This window comes from Kogia breviceps, chromosome 16 (genome assembly GCF_026419965.1).
Source record: "Kogia breviceps isolate mKogBre1 chromosome 16, mKogBre1 haplotype 1, whole genome shotgun sequence".
Classification (NCBI taxonomy): Eukaryota; Metazoa; Chordata; class Mammalia; order Artiodactyla; family Physeteridae; genus Kogia; species Kogia breviceps.
Window position 1 is genome coordinate 26,084,859 of NC_081325.1, and position 17,143 is coordinate 26,102,001.

At 38.0% G+C, this 17,143-nt stretch overlaps 1 protein-coding gene across 1 annotated transcript in view; it reads left to right on the top strand.

The window, feature by feature from the left end:
- Nucleotides 1–17,143, top strand: part of SUGT1 (SGT1 homolog, MIS12 kinetochore complex assembly cochaperone) — a 52,124-nt gene that overhangs the window by 10,785 nt on the left and 24,196 nt on the right. Inside the window, exons 8-10 of the mRNA XM_059041752.2 lie at nucleotides 901–935; nucleotides 2,579–2,675; nucleotides 3,669–3,776. Of these exons, the coding sequence (XP_058897735.1) occupies nucleotides 901–935; nucleotides 2,579–2,675; nucleotides 3,669–3,776 (240 nt within the window). The remainder of the gene's footprint in view (nucleotides 1–900; nucleotides 936–2,578; nucleotides 2,676–3,668; nucleotides 3,777–17,143) is intronic.

Genomic DNA, 17,143 nt, shown 5'->3' on the forward strand with positions numbered 1-17,143 from the left:
GGGCAGTTTTACTTATTTTCTTCCTCCAAACGCTGTCTCTTACCTTCTTATTTAGGGACAACTTAGAGGCCACCATTGACCCAAGGCAAGTTCTTTAGATTTACAGTCTGAACTGGCACACGTAGTTTAGGAAAGTTTGGATTGGTTAAGAGTCACTTTGTTTCTCAGTGGTCAGTGTAGAATGTTTGTTTCAAGGAGGCCAGCCATAAACGTTGTAAGACAATATCAGGAAGGCACCATGGAAATAGTGCTTCGTATGTTTTTCCAGAGCAGTTTGATGCCATTGTTAAGCCTGAAGGTTATACTGTAGTCTTAAAAATGTTTTTTTAATGTTATTGTTATTTTCAGCTTAGAGAGTTACTGAATCTTGGAACTAGACATTTTATATGTAACCTTTTCCAAACATATCTTCAGAAATTTTTCTGTTTTTTATCCTTCTTTTATTTTAGAAGAAAAACAGCTTTTTGAAAGTGAAACCCATAAAATTTTTAAAATGCTGAGTAACAGGGAGATCAGCTCGGTGCTTTGTGACCACCTAGAATGGTGGGATAGGGAGGGTGGGAGGGAGGGAGATGCAAGAGGGAAGAGATATGGGCACATATGTATAACTGATTCACTTTGTTATAAAGCAGAAACTAACACACCATTGTAAAGCTATTATACTCCAATAAAGATGTTAAAAAAAATAAAATTAAAAAAACCCAAACAACTGAGTATTCTAATTCTTGTGAAGGTGAGTATTATTTAACAGTTGTGGATACCATGCTCTGTAAGTTTTCATGTAGTTATTTCATATCAAAGTAACTATAACACTGGGTAAATTAATAATACGTGCGTTTTTAATATGCAGTTACTAAACTAACTTGTAAAAATCTGTCTCTTTCAACTTGTCAAAATCAGTCTGCATCCCAGAGGACTTATCAGTCAAAAATCAAGTAAGTGTTTGTTTTTCATAATGCGTGATAAATATGCCTAAAGGGGAAAAAACCCTGTTGTTTAATAGTAAGCAAGTCCTTACCTGTGATTTAAGTATTTCTTAGTTTATAAAAGAAATCATATTAAAGCCTTGAAAAACTAATTGTAAGACTGTTAACTGATTTGAATTAGTGTTTATATTAAGGTTAAAATCAAATCAATTGCCAATTAAAACTTACTTCACCTGATTCCACATTATGTCACCTTTCCATGTATTAAAGAGAGCCTCTTCCATTTAACTTATTACTGTTACCTAGGTGAATAAGTTAGTAGACTTGATAGAATTGTAACTCTACCTGCCTTTTATATTTGGAGTAAATTTTTCATAGAATAATTCTGCATGAGTTGAAAGTCACTTGCTGAGGGCAGCAGTTACAATCATGAATAAGTATTTAGCAAGTATTTGTGTTATTTCTAGTTGTTCATTAGCTGTGTGTGTACAACTTGCATTCGTAGTGTAAGAAACACAAGGCATTAATCTCGAGCTTTGCATCCTGACTGAGTTTCAAAGGAAAACTGTGAGACTTTTAAAGATCCATTGCTTTTGATGTAAAATGGCCTGAAAATGTTAAAACAATTTATTCATGTTCTTTCTGGGGAGATACCGGATGACTCTCCAAGTACCTAGTAAACAAGGAACTTTAGTGACAGGAGCAGGGGTAGGGTACATAAACTTAATAATTGGAGCGTTTGGAGTATAAAATAATCCCACATTGATGTTATAAATATACCATGTATCAGGGTACTGTGCTTAGTCCCGGGAATGTGATAGTGGCAGGATAGATAAATAGCTCTGCTCTCATGGAGTTTATAATCCAGTTTAATTTGAAAGTGATGATATATTTTTAGAGCTTTCAGGGGGAAAGATACACATAATTAGAATCTCTAGGCACACTAATCTTCCCACATAGTTTGAGATTGAAGGAAGGTACTGTATTTAATATTGTGCCTGGCAGAATGAGTTAAAGTATTTTAATTTTAGCTCATTTGCTTTTGTTCCCTGTGCTCAGGGCTGTTTGCCCCCAGCTTCAGTAAAGAGGTCCTGGAATGCGGGGTCAGGTTGACCTGGGTCCAGTGTAACGCCTGCTACTGATGTGCCAATTGCCTCACCCTTCTGAGCTTACTTTTTTTTTTTCATTTGTAAAATAGGGATGAAAGTGTTTACTTCTTAGTAATAGGTTGAAATGAGAGGATAAAACTGTTGATGGTGTGTTAGAATTGTTATCTGTTAGAATAAATTTTATCTTTAAAACTAGCTGTGCATGTGGCCGCATGCTGTGTGGTGTGGCCAAAAAAAAAACCAATTAGCTTAAGCACAACAGTATTAGAGATATGTTAGAACCTAGAAAATTATGTAAGTATTTAAATCCACTGGAGGGGTTTTGGACATCATCGACCTACTTTTCTGTTAGTACAGATCATATGAAATTAGTTACATAAAATTGTTTCTGTGAATCAACCAACAGCTGCTTTGCTATTTTGTTCCTCAAGGTGGAGCTCTTGTTGTTCATCAGATTATATACAGGTTTTATCTTGATAAAACAAGCAACAACTTTAAGAAAATTTAAGTTCTGTTTTAAGTTTTCTTTTTCTTTTTTAATAGGTATGACTGGTATCAAACAGAATCTCAAGTAATCATTACACTTATGATCAAGAATGTTCAGAAGAATGATGTAAATGTGGAATTTACAGAAAAAGAGGTTATTATAGTTTTTAAATTATTTTTGGTTGAGGTTAAATACTTTTATTTGTAAATATAAATATATATTGCAGAATAATCTATAGCAGTCTATTAGATATATATCATTTCTTCCTGAGATAATGTGGAAAATGCTGATGAAAATCTGAAGCATTGCTTTTCCATTTGATCATTTTAAGTTTTGAGACAAAGAGTATGTATACTGTAGGTTATAGCTAGGTGTGCACTGTTTTCTCTTTCTTTAGATTTGGAATTCAAAGCAGAATTTGGTTGACAAATATAAAAGACATTAGTAAGATACGTGCTTTGGTTACACATTTGTGTGGTATACTTCATGAAAAAGATACACTTATTTATTGTGACTTATATATCTTACAATTTACTAACCATATTAAATGAGTATGACTTTGAATAACTTGGTTTATTTGCATTTAGTAGAAAACCTTGTGATAGATATTTAAGAGAGTTCATGGTAGAACTAGATGTTTTGCACATGAATATTTCTTTGTTACGTACTGTATTATTTTGTTCTTGTAGGTTGTTTCCTTGTGATTTAAATGTTCAGTATGTGTTATGAAACATATTCTCTTCTGCTATTTAATTATGTATATGAGAATTCATGCGAAGGATACCAGATTTTTTTTTTTTTTTTTTTTTTTTGGCTGTACGCGGGCCTCTCACTGTTGTGGCCTTTCCCATTGTGGAGTGCAGGCTCCAGACGCGCAGGCTCAGCGGCCATGGCTCACGGGTCTAGCCGGGGTACGAACCTGTGTCCCCTGCTTCTGCAGGCGGCCTCTCAACCACTGTGCCACCAGGGAAGCCTGGATACCAGATTTTTAAAAGATTATTTTGAGATTCTTAAGTCTGATATTCCATAGAAAGTTTTGAAAATAATCTGCAGCAGTACTGAAGTTCTGTAATTATAGTCAGTTTAAGTACTTTACCCTTCTTTAAATAAATTTATAAAATGTGCTACTAATTTTGTGATCATTAGTTGTCCGCATCGGTGAAACTTCCTTCTGGAGAGGATTATAATTTGAAGCTGAGACTTCTTCACCCTATAATACCAGAACAGAGCACATTTAAAGTACTTCCAACAAAGGTAAGATCATTGAAAAGGGCTGTCAGTGGTAATCTGTGATTGTGAGCTTATAGATCCTTCCAGCCACATATCTTTAAATTAAATATGAACAATAATTTTTGAATAGTTTTTCCACCTTCCCAAATTCTAGGAAAATGGATTGTAAAAATCTAACCTCAGAAGTGTTTGTATGCTTATTAAGATAGGTATAATACTTCTCAATAAAGAGGTTTTCATAAAAGATACAGTGATCAGCATTTTTTTTAAGATTTGATACTGACAGTGTCTCATGTCTTGAACTTGTCACTTTGGTCTGTTGTGATATACAAATACTTCTCTCACACTTTCTTATGCAGTTAAAAATACAGACTATAAAGATGAATCTGCTTTCTTGTTTTTTAGTTAAGCTGACTTTTAGGTTACTTTGTTATGAAGGATTAATGAATAATTTAAATTGCAGTTTTGAGTAACCATAATTTCTAGATTGCTTTATATTTTCAAAAAGAAGTAAAAATATGCAGTAGAATTAAAATTCATGGAATATATCAGCTACCAGTCAAAAGATGTAGTACGAGTAGGTAGAAGTATAATCTAGCAGGAAAAATACTAAACTGAAAGTCAAAAAGTCTGACTGGTTCTTTGCTTGCCCTGTTAATTTAGAGTAGTCACACATAGGACAAGATTTTCAGCATCTATAAAAATGAGAGGGATATGGACTGTGAACTCTGAAATCCTTTCATCTGTAAGATTGTATGAAGGTATATGATGAGTTAATGAGAAAGAATGATTTAAATTCCATTACTACACCTTTTTAATGCATATGTCCTGCAGCACAGTGTGTTATTTAACTTTTGAGTTCAGTTGTGTGTATTTTCCTATCAAAGAATACAATCAAGTTTGGCCTATGTCATGAAGAATGATAACTGGGCCTGCAGGAAGAAGGGGACACCTGAAGAGGGTTGGAGCAGGAAGTAAAGAAGCAGTAGTTTTTGCATCTAGTTAAAAATGATCTGCTCACTTATCTATTTGAAATGTACAAATACAAAGCTGTTTACTTAAGAGGCAGAGATAGGAAACAGTTGCTTGGACAATAGAAAGTGAGAAAAAGGGTGACATATTGTGAAGATTTTCTTCTTACTGGCCCCATCCACATTGGGTAGAATTTAATAAGATAATATTGGGTACAATAAGCACAAAATTATAACTAGATTTGAGAGGGAGATAGGTCAGAAAATTAGGAGTTTGGCATTTTTGTACATCTTTCTTTTGAGAGGTTGTTAATGCATGTTTTTTGAAGTAATTTAAATGTAAATTGATTAGTGTGATAGATGGCAAATAACTTAAAAACCTGTGTTACTGAGCCACATGTGTGGTTGGTGAATACACAAGTATGTGTGGCTACAATCGAGGATTTAACTGAGCAGTGTCCTGTCTTACTATTTTTTCTCCTTTGAATCTTGTGAGTGCTTATTGATTCTAACCATTCCCCAGCCCCTCTTACTGTGTTCCCAGTTTGCCTTTTTTGCCCCTTTCTCCTTTCTTTAAATGCTACATAACTACTTTCCTTTCCTGTATAGTAGTTTGTTTATATGTACACATTTATTTCCCTTACTCTTAGTAAGTGTTCTGAAGATAAAAAGGTGTCATATTTGTGTCTCTGTGTGTGCTTCAGGTAGGGTTACCAGATACAGTATAGGATGCCCAGTTAACTTTGTTTTTATTTTTTTGAATTTTATTTTATTTTATTTTAGTATTATTTATACAGCAGGTTCTTATCATCTGTTTTATACACATCACTGTGTATATGTCAATCCCAATCTCCCAATTCATCCCACCACCACCACCACCCCGCCCCCGCCCTCCCCTCTTGGTGTCCATACGTTTGTTCTCTACATCTGTGTCTCAATTTCTGCCTTGCAAACTGGTTCATCTGTACCATTTTTCTAGATTCCACACATACGCATTAATATACAATATTTGTTTTTCTCTTTCTGATTTACTTCACTCTGTATGACAGACTCTGAGTCCATCCACGTCTCTACAAATGACCCACTTTTGTTCCTTTTTATGGCTAGTATTCCATTGTATATATGTACCACATCTTCTTTATCCTTTCATCTGTCGGTGGGCACTTAGGTTGCTTCCATGACCTGGCTACTGTAAATAGTGCTGCAGTGAACATTGTGTGTGTGTGTGTGGGGGGGGGGGTGCATGTGTCTTTTCTTTTTCGACGTACCACAGTTTATTTATTTATTTATTTATAAATCTATTTATTTTTTAACATCTTTATTGGAGTATAATTGCTTTACAATGGTGTGTTAGTTTCTGCTGTATAACAAAGTGAATCAGCTATACATATACATATATCCCCATATCTCCTCCCTCTTGCGTCTCCCTCCCACCCTCCCTATCCCACCCCTCTCGGTGGTCACAAAGCACCGAGGTGATCTCCCTGTGCTATGCGGCTGCTTCTCACTAGCTATCGATTTTACATTTGATAGTGTATATATGTCCATGCCACTCTCTCACTTCATCCCAGCTTACCTTTCCCCCTCCCCGTGTCCTCAAGTCCATTCTCTTGTCTGCATCTTTATTCCTGTCCTGCCCCTAGGTTCCTCAGAAACTTTGTTTTTTTTAGATTCCATATATATGTGTTAGCATACGGTACTTGTTTTTCTCTTTCTGACTTCACTGTGTGTGACAGACTCTCGGTCCATCCACCTCACTACAAATAACTCAATTTCATTTCTTTTTATGGCTGAGTAATATTCCATTGTATATATGTGCCACATCTTTTTGATCCATTCATCTACTGATGGACACTTAGGTTGCTTCCATGTAAATAGTGCTGCAGTGAACATTGTGGTACATGTCTCTTTTTAAATTATGGTTTTCAAAAAAAAAAAAAAAAATTATGGTTTTCTCAGGGTATATGCCCAGTAGTGGGATTGCTGGGTCATATGGTAGTTCTGTTTTCAATTTTTTAAGGAACCTCCACACTGTTCTCCATAGTGGCTGTATCAATTTACATTCCCACCAGCAGTGCAAGTGTTCCCTTTTCTCCACACCCTCTCCAGCATTTGTTGTTTGTAGATTTTCTGATGATGCACCAGTGTGAGGTGATACTTCATTGTAGTTTTGATTTGCATTTCTCTATTAATTAGTGATGTTGAGCATCTTTTTTTTTTTTTTCCCTGCGGTTCACAGGCCTCTCACTGTTGTGGCCTCTCCCGTTGCGGAGCACAGGCTCCGGACGCGCAGGCTCAGCGGCCATGGCTCACAGACCTAGCCGCTCCGCGGCATATGGGATCTTCCCGGACCGGGGCACAAACCCATGTCACGTGCATTGGCAGGCAGACTCTCAACCACTGCGCCACCAGGGAAGCCCATGTTGAGCATCTTTTCACGTGCCTCTTGGCCACCTGTGTGTCTGTATGTCTTCTTTGGAGAAATGTCTATTTAGGTCTTCTGCCCTTTTTTAAAAATATATAAATTTAATTTTATTTATTTATTTTCGGCTGCATTGGGTCTTTGTTGCTGCGTGCAGGCTTTTTCTGGTTGTGGCAAACGGCGGCTACTCTTCATTGCGGTGCGTGCTTCTCATTGTGGCTTCTCTTGTTGCGGAGCATGGGCTCTAGGCACACAGGCTTTGGTAGTTGAGTGGCATGTAGGCTTAGTTGCTCTGTGGCATGTGGGATCTTCCCAGACCAGGGCTCGAACCCACGTCCCCTGCATTGGCAGGCAGATTCTTAACCACTGCACCAGCAGGGAAGCCTTTCTGCCCATTTGTGGAGTGGTTTTTTTTTTTTTTTTTAATATTGAGCTGCATGAGCTGTTTATATATTGTAGAGATTAATCCTTTGTCCGTTGATTCGTTTGCAAATATTTTCTCCTATTCTGAGGGTTGTCTTTTCGTCTTGTTTATGGTTTCCTTTACTGTGCAAAAGCTTTGAAGTTTCATTAGGTCCCATTTGTTTCTTCTTGTTTTTATTTCCATTCTTCTAGGATGTGGGTCAAAAAAGATCTTGCTGTGATTTATTTGAATGAGTGTTTTTCCTATGTTTTCCTCTAAGAGTTTTATAGTGTCTGGTCTTACAATTAGATCTTTAATCCATTTTGGGTTTATTTTTGTGTATGGTGTTAGGTAGTATTCTAATGTGATTCTTTTACATGTAGCTGCCCAGTTTTCCCAGCACCACTTATTGAAGAGACTGTCTTTTCTCCATTGTATATCCTTGCCTCCTTTGTCATAGATTAGTTGACCATAGATGTTTGGGTTTATCTCTGGGCTTTCTATTCTGTTCCATTGATCTATATTTCTGTTTTTGTGCCATTACCATATTGTCTTGATTACTGTAGCTTTGTAATATAGTCTGAAGTCAGGAAGCCTGATTACTCCAGCTCTGTTTTTTTCCATCAAGATTGCTTTGGCTATTTGGGGTCTTTTGTGTCTCCATACAAATATTAAGATTTTTTTGCTCTAGTTCTGTAAAAAATGCCGTTGGTAATTTGATAGAGATTGCATTGAATCTGTCGATTGCTTTGGGTATTATAGTCATCTTCGCAATATTGATTCTTCCAATCCAAGAACATGGTATATCTCTCCATCTGTTTTTGTCATCTTTGATTTCTTTCATCAGTGTCTTATAGTTTTCTGAGTACAGGTCTTTTACATCCTTAGGTAGGTTTATTCCTAGGTATTTTATTCTTTTTTGTTGCAGTGGTGAATGGGATTGTTTCCTTAATTTCTCTTTCTGATCTTCCATTGTTAGTGTACAGGAATGCAAGAAATTTCTGTGTATTAATTTTGTATCCTGCAACTTAACCAAATTCGTTGATTAGCTCTAGTAGTTTTCTGGTGGCATCTTTAGGATTCTCTATGTAAAGTATCATGTAATTTGCAAACAGTGACAGTTTTACTTTTTCTTTTCCAATTTGTATTCCTTTTATTTCTTTTTCTTCTCTGATTGCTGTGGCTAGGACTTCCAAAACTGTGTTGAATAATAGTGGCATGAGGGGACATCCTTGTCTTGTTCCTGATCTTGGGGGAAATGCTTTCACTTTTTCACCATTGAGAATGATGCTTGCTGTGTGTTTGTCATATATGGCCTTTATTATGTTGAGGAAAGTTCCCTCTATGCCCACTTTCTGCAGAGTTTTTATCATTAATGGGTGTTGAATTTTGTCAGAAGCTTTTTCTGCATCTATTGAGATGATCATGTGGTTTTCATTCTTCAGTTTGTTAATATGGTGTATTAATTTGCTTATACTGGAGAATCCTTGCATCCGTGGGATAAGTCCCACTTGATCATGGTGTATGATCCTATTAATATGTTATTAGAGTCTGTTTGCTAGTATTTTGTTGAGGATTTTTGCATCAATATTTTTCACTGATACTGGTCTGAAATTTTCTTTTTTTATAGTATCCCTGTCTGGTTTTGGTATCAGGGTGATGGTGGCCTCAAAGAATGAGATTGGGAGTGTTCATTCCTCTGCAACTTTTTGGAAGAGTTTGAGAAGGATGGGTGTTAGCTCTTCTCTAAATGTTTTATAGAATTCCCCTGTGAAGCCATCTGGTCCTGGACTTCTGTTTATTGGAAGATTTTTATTCACAGTTTCAATTTCATTACTTGTGATTGGTCTGTTCATATTTTCTGTTTCTTCCTGATTCAGTCTTGGAAAGTAATACCTTTCTAAGAATTTGTCCATTTCCTCCAGGTTGTCCATTTTATTGGCCTAGAGTTGCCTGTAGTAGTCTTTTATGATGATTTGTATTTCTGTGGTGTCCATTGTAACTTCTTTTTCATTTCTAATTTTTTTAAAATTTATTTTATTATTTTTTAACATGTTTATTGGAGTGTAATTGCTTTACAATGGTATGTTAGTTTCTGTTTTATAACAAACTGAAAATTATACATGTACATATGTTCCCATATCTCTTCCCTCTTGCGTCTCCCTCCCTCCCACCCTCCCTATCCCACCCCTCTAGGTGGTGACAAACCACTGAGCTGATCTCCCTGTGCTATGCGGCTGCTTCCCACCAGCTATCTATTTTACGTTTCATAGTGTATATATCCATGCCACTCTCTCACTTTGTCACGGCTTACCCTTCCCACTCCCCATATCCTCAAGTCCATTCTCTAGTAGGTCTGTGTCTTTATTCCCATCTTACCCCTAGGTTCTTCATGACCTTTTTTTTTTTTTCTTAGATTCCATATATATGTGTTAGCATATGGTATTTGTTTTTCTCTTTCTGATTTACTTAACTCTGTATGACAGACTCTAGGTCCATCCACCTCACTACAAATAACTCAATTTTGTTTCTTTTTATGGCTGAGTAATATTCCATTGTATATATGTGCCACATCTTCTTTATCCATTCATCTGTCGATGGACACTTAGGTTGCTTCCATGTCCTGGTTGTTGTAAATAGAGCTGCAATGAACATATTGGTACATGACTGTTTTTGAATTATGATTTGCTCAGGGTATATGCCCAGTAGTGGGATTGCTGGATCATATGTTAGTTCTATTTGTAGTTTTTTAAGGAAACTCCATACTGTTCTCCGTAGTGGCTGTATAAATTTACATTCCCACCAGCAGTGCAAGAGTGTTCCCTTTTCTCCACACCCTCTCCAGCATTTATTGTTTGTAGATGTTTTGATGATGACCATTCTGACCGGTGTGAGATGATATCTCATTGTAGTTTTGATTTGCATTTTACTAATGATTAATGATGTTGAGCATTCTTTCATGTGCTTGTTGGCAATCTGTATATCTTCTTTGGAGAAGTGTCTATTTAGGTCTTCTGCCTATTTTTCAATTGGGTTATGTGGTGTTTTTTTGTATTGAGCTACATGAGCTGCTTGTAAATTTTGGAGATTAATCCTTTGTCAGTTGCTTCATTTGCAAATATTTTCTCCCATTCTGAAGGTTGTCTTTTGGTTTTGTTTATGGTTTCCTTTGCTGTTAAAAAGCTTTTACGTTTCATTAGGTCCCATTTGTTTATTTTTGTTTTTATTTCCATTTCTCTAGGAGGTGGGTCAAAATGGATCTTGCTGTGATTTATGTCATAGAGTGTTGTGCCTGTGTTTTCCTCTAAGAGTTTGATAGTTTCTGGCCTTACATTTAGATCTTTAATCCATTTTGAGCTTATTTGTATGTATGGTGTTCGGGAGTGTTCTAATCTCATACTTTTACATGTAGCTGCCCAGTTTTCCCAGCACCACTTATTGAAGAGACTGTCTTTTCTCCACTGTATATTCTTGCCTCCTTTATCAAAGATAAGGTGACCATATGTGCGTGGGTTTATCTCTGGGCCTTCTATCCTGTTCCATTGATCTATATTTCTGTTTTTGTGCCATTACTATACTATCTTGATTACTGTAGCTCTGTAGTATAGTCTGAAGTCAGGGAGCCTGATTCCTCCAGCTCCGTTTTTCTTTCTCAGGATTGCTTTGGCTATTAGGTGTCTTCTGTGTTTCCATACAAATTGTGAAATTTTTTGTTCTAGTTCTGTGAAAAATGCCAGTGGTAGTTTGATAGGGATTGCATTGAATCTGTAGATTGCTTTGGGTAGTAGAGTCATTTTCACAATGTTGATTCTTCCAATCCAAGAACATGGTATATCTCTTTGTCTGTTTTTATCATCTTTAATTTCTTTCATCCATATGCTACAATTTTCTGCATACAGGTCTTCTGTCTCCATAGGTAGGTTTATTCCTAGATATTTTCTTCTTTTTGTTGCGGTGGTAAATGGGAGTGTTTTCTTAATTTCACTTACAGATTTTTCATCGTTAGTACATAGGAATGCCAGAGATTTCTGTGCATTAATTTTGTATCCTGCTACTTTACCAAACTCATTGATTAGCTCTAGTAGTTTTCTGGTAGCATCATTAGGATTCTCTATGTGTAGTATCATGTCATCTGCAAACAGTGACAGCTTTACTTCTTCTTTTCTGATTTGGATTCCTTTTATTTCTTTTTCTTCTCTGATTGCTGTGGCTAAAACTTCCAAAACTATGTTGAGTACTAGTGGTGAGAGTGGGCAACCTTGTCTTATTCCTGATGTTAGTGGAAATGGTTTCAATTTTTCACTATTGAGAATGATGTTGGCTGTGGATTTGTCATATATGGCCTTTATTATGTTGAGGAAAGTTCCTTCTTTGCCTGCTTTCTGGAGGGTTTTTATCATAAATGGGTGTTGAATTTTGTTGAAAGCTTTCTCTGCATCTATTGAGATGATCCTGTGGTTTTTCTCCTTCAGTTTGTTAATATGGTGTATCACATTGATTGATTTGCATATACTGAAGAATCCTTGCATTCCTGGAATATTCTGCACTTGATCAGAGTGTATGATCCTTTTAATGTGCTGTTGGATTCTGTTTCCTAGTATTTTTTTCAGGATTTTTGCATCTATGTTCATTGTGATATTCTTTCTTTGTGACACCTTTGTCTGGTTTTGGTATCAGGGTCATGGTGGCCTCATAGAATGAGTTTGCGAGTGTTCCTCCCTGTGCTATATTTTGGAAGAGTTTGAGAAGGATAGGTGTTAGCTCTTCTCTAAATGTTTGATAGAATTCGCCTGTGAAGCCATCTGGTCCTGGGCTTTTGTTTTTTGGAAGATTTTTAATCACAGATTCAATTTCATTGCTTGTGTTTGGTCTGTTCATATTTTCTGTTTCTTCCTGGTTCAGTCTTGGAAGGTTGTGCATTTCTAAGAATTTGTCTATTTCTTCCAGGTTGTCCATTTTACTGGCATAGAGATGCTTATAGTAATCTCTCATGATCCTTTGTAGTTCTGCAGCATCATGTCAGTTGTTACATCTCCTTTTTCATTTCTAATTCTATTGATTTGATTCTTCTCCCTTTTTTTCTTGATGAGTCTGGCTAATGGTTTATCAATTTTGCTTATCTTCTCAAAAATCCAGCTTTTAGTTTTATTGATCTTTGCTATCGTTTCCTTTGTTTCTTTTTCATTTATTTCTTTTTTTTTTTTTTTTTTCTTTTTTTTTTTGTGGTACGCGGGCCTCTCACCGCTGTGGCCTCTCCCATTGCAGAGCACAGTCTCCGGACACACAGGCTCAGCGGCCATGGCTCACGGGCCCAGCCGCTCCGCGGCATGTGGGATCCTCCCGGACCGGGGCACGAACCCGTGTCCCCTGCATCGGCAGGCAGATTCTCAACCACTGCGCCACCAGGGAAGCCCCATTTATTTCTGATCTGATCTTTATGATTTCTTTTCTTCTGCTAACTTTAGGGTTTTTTTGTTCTTCTTTCTCTGATTGCTTTAGGTGTAAGGTTAGGTTATTTGCGATGTTTCCTGTTTCTTAAGGTAGGATTGTATTGCTATAAACTTCCCTCTTAGAACTGCTTTTGCTGTATCCCATAGGTTTGGGGTCGTTGTGTCTCCATTGTCATTTGTTTCTAGGTATTTTTTTATTTCCTCTTTGATTTCTTCAGTGATCACTTCGTTATTAAGTAGTGTATTGTTTAGCCTCCATGTGTTTGTATTTTTCACAGATCTTTTCCTGTAATTGATATCCAGTCTTATAGCGTTGTGGTCAGAAAAGATACTTGATATGATTTCAATTTTCTTAAATTTACCAAGGCTTGCTTTGTGACCCAAGATATCATCTATCCTGGAGAATGTTCCATGAGCACTTGAGAAGAATGTGTATTCTGTTGTTTTAGGATGGAATGTCCTATAAATATCAATTAAGTCCATCTTATTTAATGTATCATTTAAAGATTGTGTTTTCTTATTTATTTTCATTTTGTATGATCTGTCCATTGGTGATAGTGGGGTGTTAAAGTCCCCTACTATGATTGTGTTACTGTCGATTTCCCCTTTTATGGCTGTTAGTATTTGCCTTATGTATTGAGGTGCTCCTGTGTGGGGTGCATAAATATTTATAATTGTTAAATCTTCTTCTTGGATCGATCCCTTGATCATTATGTAGTGTTCTTCTTTTTCTCTTTTAATAGTCTTTATTTTAAAGTCTATTTTGTTTGATATGAGAATTGCTACTCCAGCTTTCTTTTGATTTCCATTTGCATAGAATATCTTTTTCCATCCCCTCACTTTTACTCTGTATGTGTTCCTAGGTCTGAAGTGGGTCTTTTGTAGACAGTATATATTTGGATCTTGTTTTTGTATCCATTCAGCCAGTCTTTTGGTGGGAGCATTTAATCCATTTACATTTAAGGTAATTATTGTTACGTATGTTCCTATTCCTATTTTCTTAATTGTTTTGGGTTTGTTATTGTAGATCTTTTCCTTCTCTTGTGTTTCTTGCCTAGAGAAGTTCTTTTAGCATTTGTTGTGAAGCTGGTTTGGTTGTCCTGAACTCTATCAGCTTTTGCTTGTCTGTAAAAGTTTTAATTTCTCCATCAAATCTGAATGAGATCCTTGCTGGGTAGAGTAATCTTGGTTGTAGGCTTTTCTCCTTCTTACTTTAAATATGTCCTGCCACTCCATTCTGGCTTGCAGAGTTTCTGCTGAAAGATCAGCTGTTAACTTTATGCGGATTCCCTTGTATGTTATTTGTTGTTTTTCCCTCACTGCTTTTAATATTTTTTTCTTTGTATTTAATTTTTGATAGTTTGATTAATACGAGTCTTGGCGTTTTTCTCATTGCATTTATCCTGTATGGGACTCTGTGTGCTTCCTGGACTTGCATAACTATTTCCTTTCCCATATTAGGGAAGTTTTCAACTATAATCTCTTCAAATATTTTCTCAGTCCCTTTCTTTTTCTCTTCTTCTTCTGGGACCCCTATAATTCGAATGTTGGTGTGTTTAATGTTGTCCCAGAGGTCTCTGAGACTGTCCTCAGTTCTTTTCATTCTTTTTTCTTTATTCTGCTCTGCAGTAGTTATTTCCACTATTTTATCTTCCAGGTCACTTATCCGTCCTTCTGCCTCAGTTATTCGGCTATTGATCCCTTCTAGAGTATTTTAAATTTCATTTATTGTGTTGTTCATCGTTGCTTGCTTCCTCTTTAGTTCTTCTAGGTCCTTGTTAAGTCTTTCTTGCATTTTCTCTATTCTATTTCCAAGATTTTGGATCACCTTTACTATCATTATTCTGAATTCTTTTTCAGGTAGACTGCCTATTTCCTCTTCATTTGTTAGGTCTGGTGGGTTTTTACCTTGCTTCTTCATCTGCTGTGTGTTTTTCTGTCTTTTCATTTCGCTTATCTTACTGTGTTTGGGGTCTCCTTTTCTCAGGCTGTAGGTTCGTAGTTCCCATTGTTTGTGGTGTCTGTCCCCAGTGGCTAAGGTTGGTTCAGGGGGTTGAGTAGGTTTCCTGTTTGAGGGGACTAGTGCCTGTGTTCTGGTGGATGAGGCTGGATCTTGTCTTTGTGGTGGGCCAGTCCACGTCTGGTGGTGTGTATTGGGGTGTCTGTAGCCTTATTATGATTTTAGGCAGCCTCTCTGCTAATGGATGGGGCTGCGTTCCTGTCTTGCTAGTTGTTTGGCATAGGGTGTCCAGCACTGTAGCTTGCTCATCGCTGAGTGAAGCTGGGTCTTGGTCTTGAGATGGAGATCTCTGGGAGTTTTTTGCCGTTTGATCTTATGTGGAGCTGGGAGGTGTCTTGTGGACCAGTGTCCTGAAGTGGGTTCTCCCACCTCAGAGGCACAGCCCTGACGCCTGGCTGGAGCACCAAGAGCCTTTAATCCACATGGCTCAGAATAAAAGGAAGAAAGAATATAAAGAAAGAAAGAGGATAAAATAAAGTAGGATAAAATAAAGTTATTAAAATAAAAAGTAATTATTGAGAAGAAAAAATTTTTTTAAGTTAAAAAAAAACAGGCAACAGAATCCTAGGACAAATGGTGAAAGCAAAGCTATACAGACAAAATCTCACACAGAAGCATACACATACACACTCACAAAAAGAGGAAAAGGGGAAAAAATAATATATCTTGCTCTCAAAGTCCAGCTCCTCAATTTGGGATGATTCGTTGTCTATTCAGGTATTCCACAGGTGCAGCATACATCGAGTTGATTGTGGAGATTTAATCCGCTGCTCCTGAGGCTGCTGGGAGAAATTTCGCTTTCTCTTCTTTGTTCGCACAGCTCCTAGGGTTCAGCTTTGGATTTGGCCCCGCCTCTGCATATAGATCACCTGAGGGCATCTGTTCTGCGCTCAGAAAGGATGGGGTTAAAGGAGCAGGTGATTCGGTGGTTCTGGCTCACTCAGGCCAGGGGGAGAGAGGGGCACGGAGTTCGGGGCGAGTCTGTGGTGGCAGAGGCCAGTGTGCCTTTGCACCAGCTTGAGGTGCACCATGCGTTCTCCTGGGGAAGTTGTCCCTGGATCCCGGGACCCTGGCAGTGGCGGGCTGCACAGGCTCCTGGGAGGGGTGGTGTGGACAGTGACCTGTGCTCACACACAGGCTTCTTGGTGGCGGCGGTGGCAGCGGCCTTAGCGTCTCATACCCATCTCTGGGGTCCGGACATGCTGATAGCCACGGCTCGCACCAATCTCTGGAGCTCCTTTAAGCAGCGCTCTTAATCCTCTCTCCTTGCGCACCAGAAAACAAAGAGGGAAGAAAAAGTCTCTTTCCTCTTAAGCAGGTCCAGACTTTTTCCCAGACTCCCTCCCGGCTAGCTGTGGCGCAGTAACCCTTTCAGGCTGTGTTCACGCCGCCAACCCCAGTCCTCTCTCTGGGATCCGACCGAAGCCCGAGCCTCAGCTCCTAGCCCCTGCCCGCCCCGGCGGGTGAGCAGACAAGCCTCTTGGGCTGGTGAGTACTGATCGGCACCGATCCTCTGTGTGGGAATCTCTCCGCTTTGCGCTCCGCACCCCTGTTGCTGCGCTCTCCTCCATGGCTCCGAAGCTTCCCCCCTCCGCTGCCCGCAGTCTCCGCCCGGGAAGGGGCTTCATAGTGTGTGGAAACGTTTCCTCCTTCACAGCTCCCTCCCACTGGTGCAGGTCCCATCCCTATTCTTTTGTCTCTGTTTTTCCTTTTTTCTTTTGCCCTACCCAGATACGTGGGGAGTTTCTTGCCTTTTGGGAGGTCTGAAGTTTTCTGAGAGCGTTCAGTGCGTGTTCTATAGGAGCAGTTCCACGTGTAGATGTATTTCTGATGTATCTGTGGGGAGGAAGGTTATCTCCGTGTCTTACTCTTCCGCCATCTTCCTCAACTCTTCCTCTAATTTTTATTGATTTGAGTCCTCTCTCTCTTTTTTTCTTGATGAGTCTGGCTAAAGTTTTCTCAATTTTGTTTATCGCCTCAAAGAACCAGCTTTTAGTTTTATTGATCTTTGTTGTTGTTTTCTTTGTTTCTACTTCATTTATTTCTGCTCTGATCTTTATGTTTTTTTGCTTCTACTAACTTTGGGTTTTGTTTTGTTCTTCTTTCTTGGTTCCTTTAGGTGTAA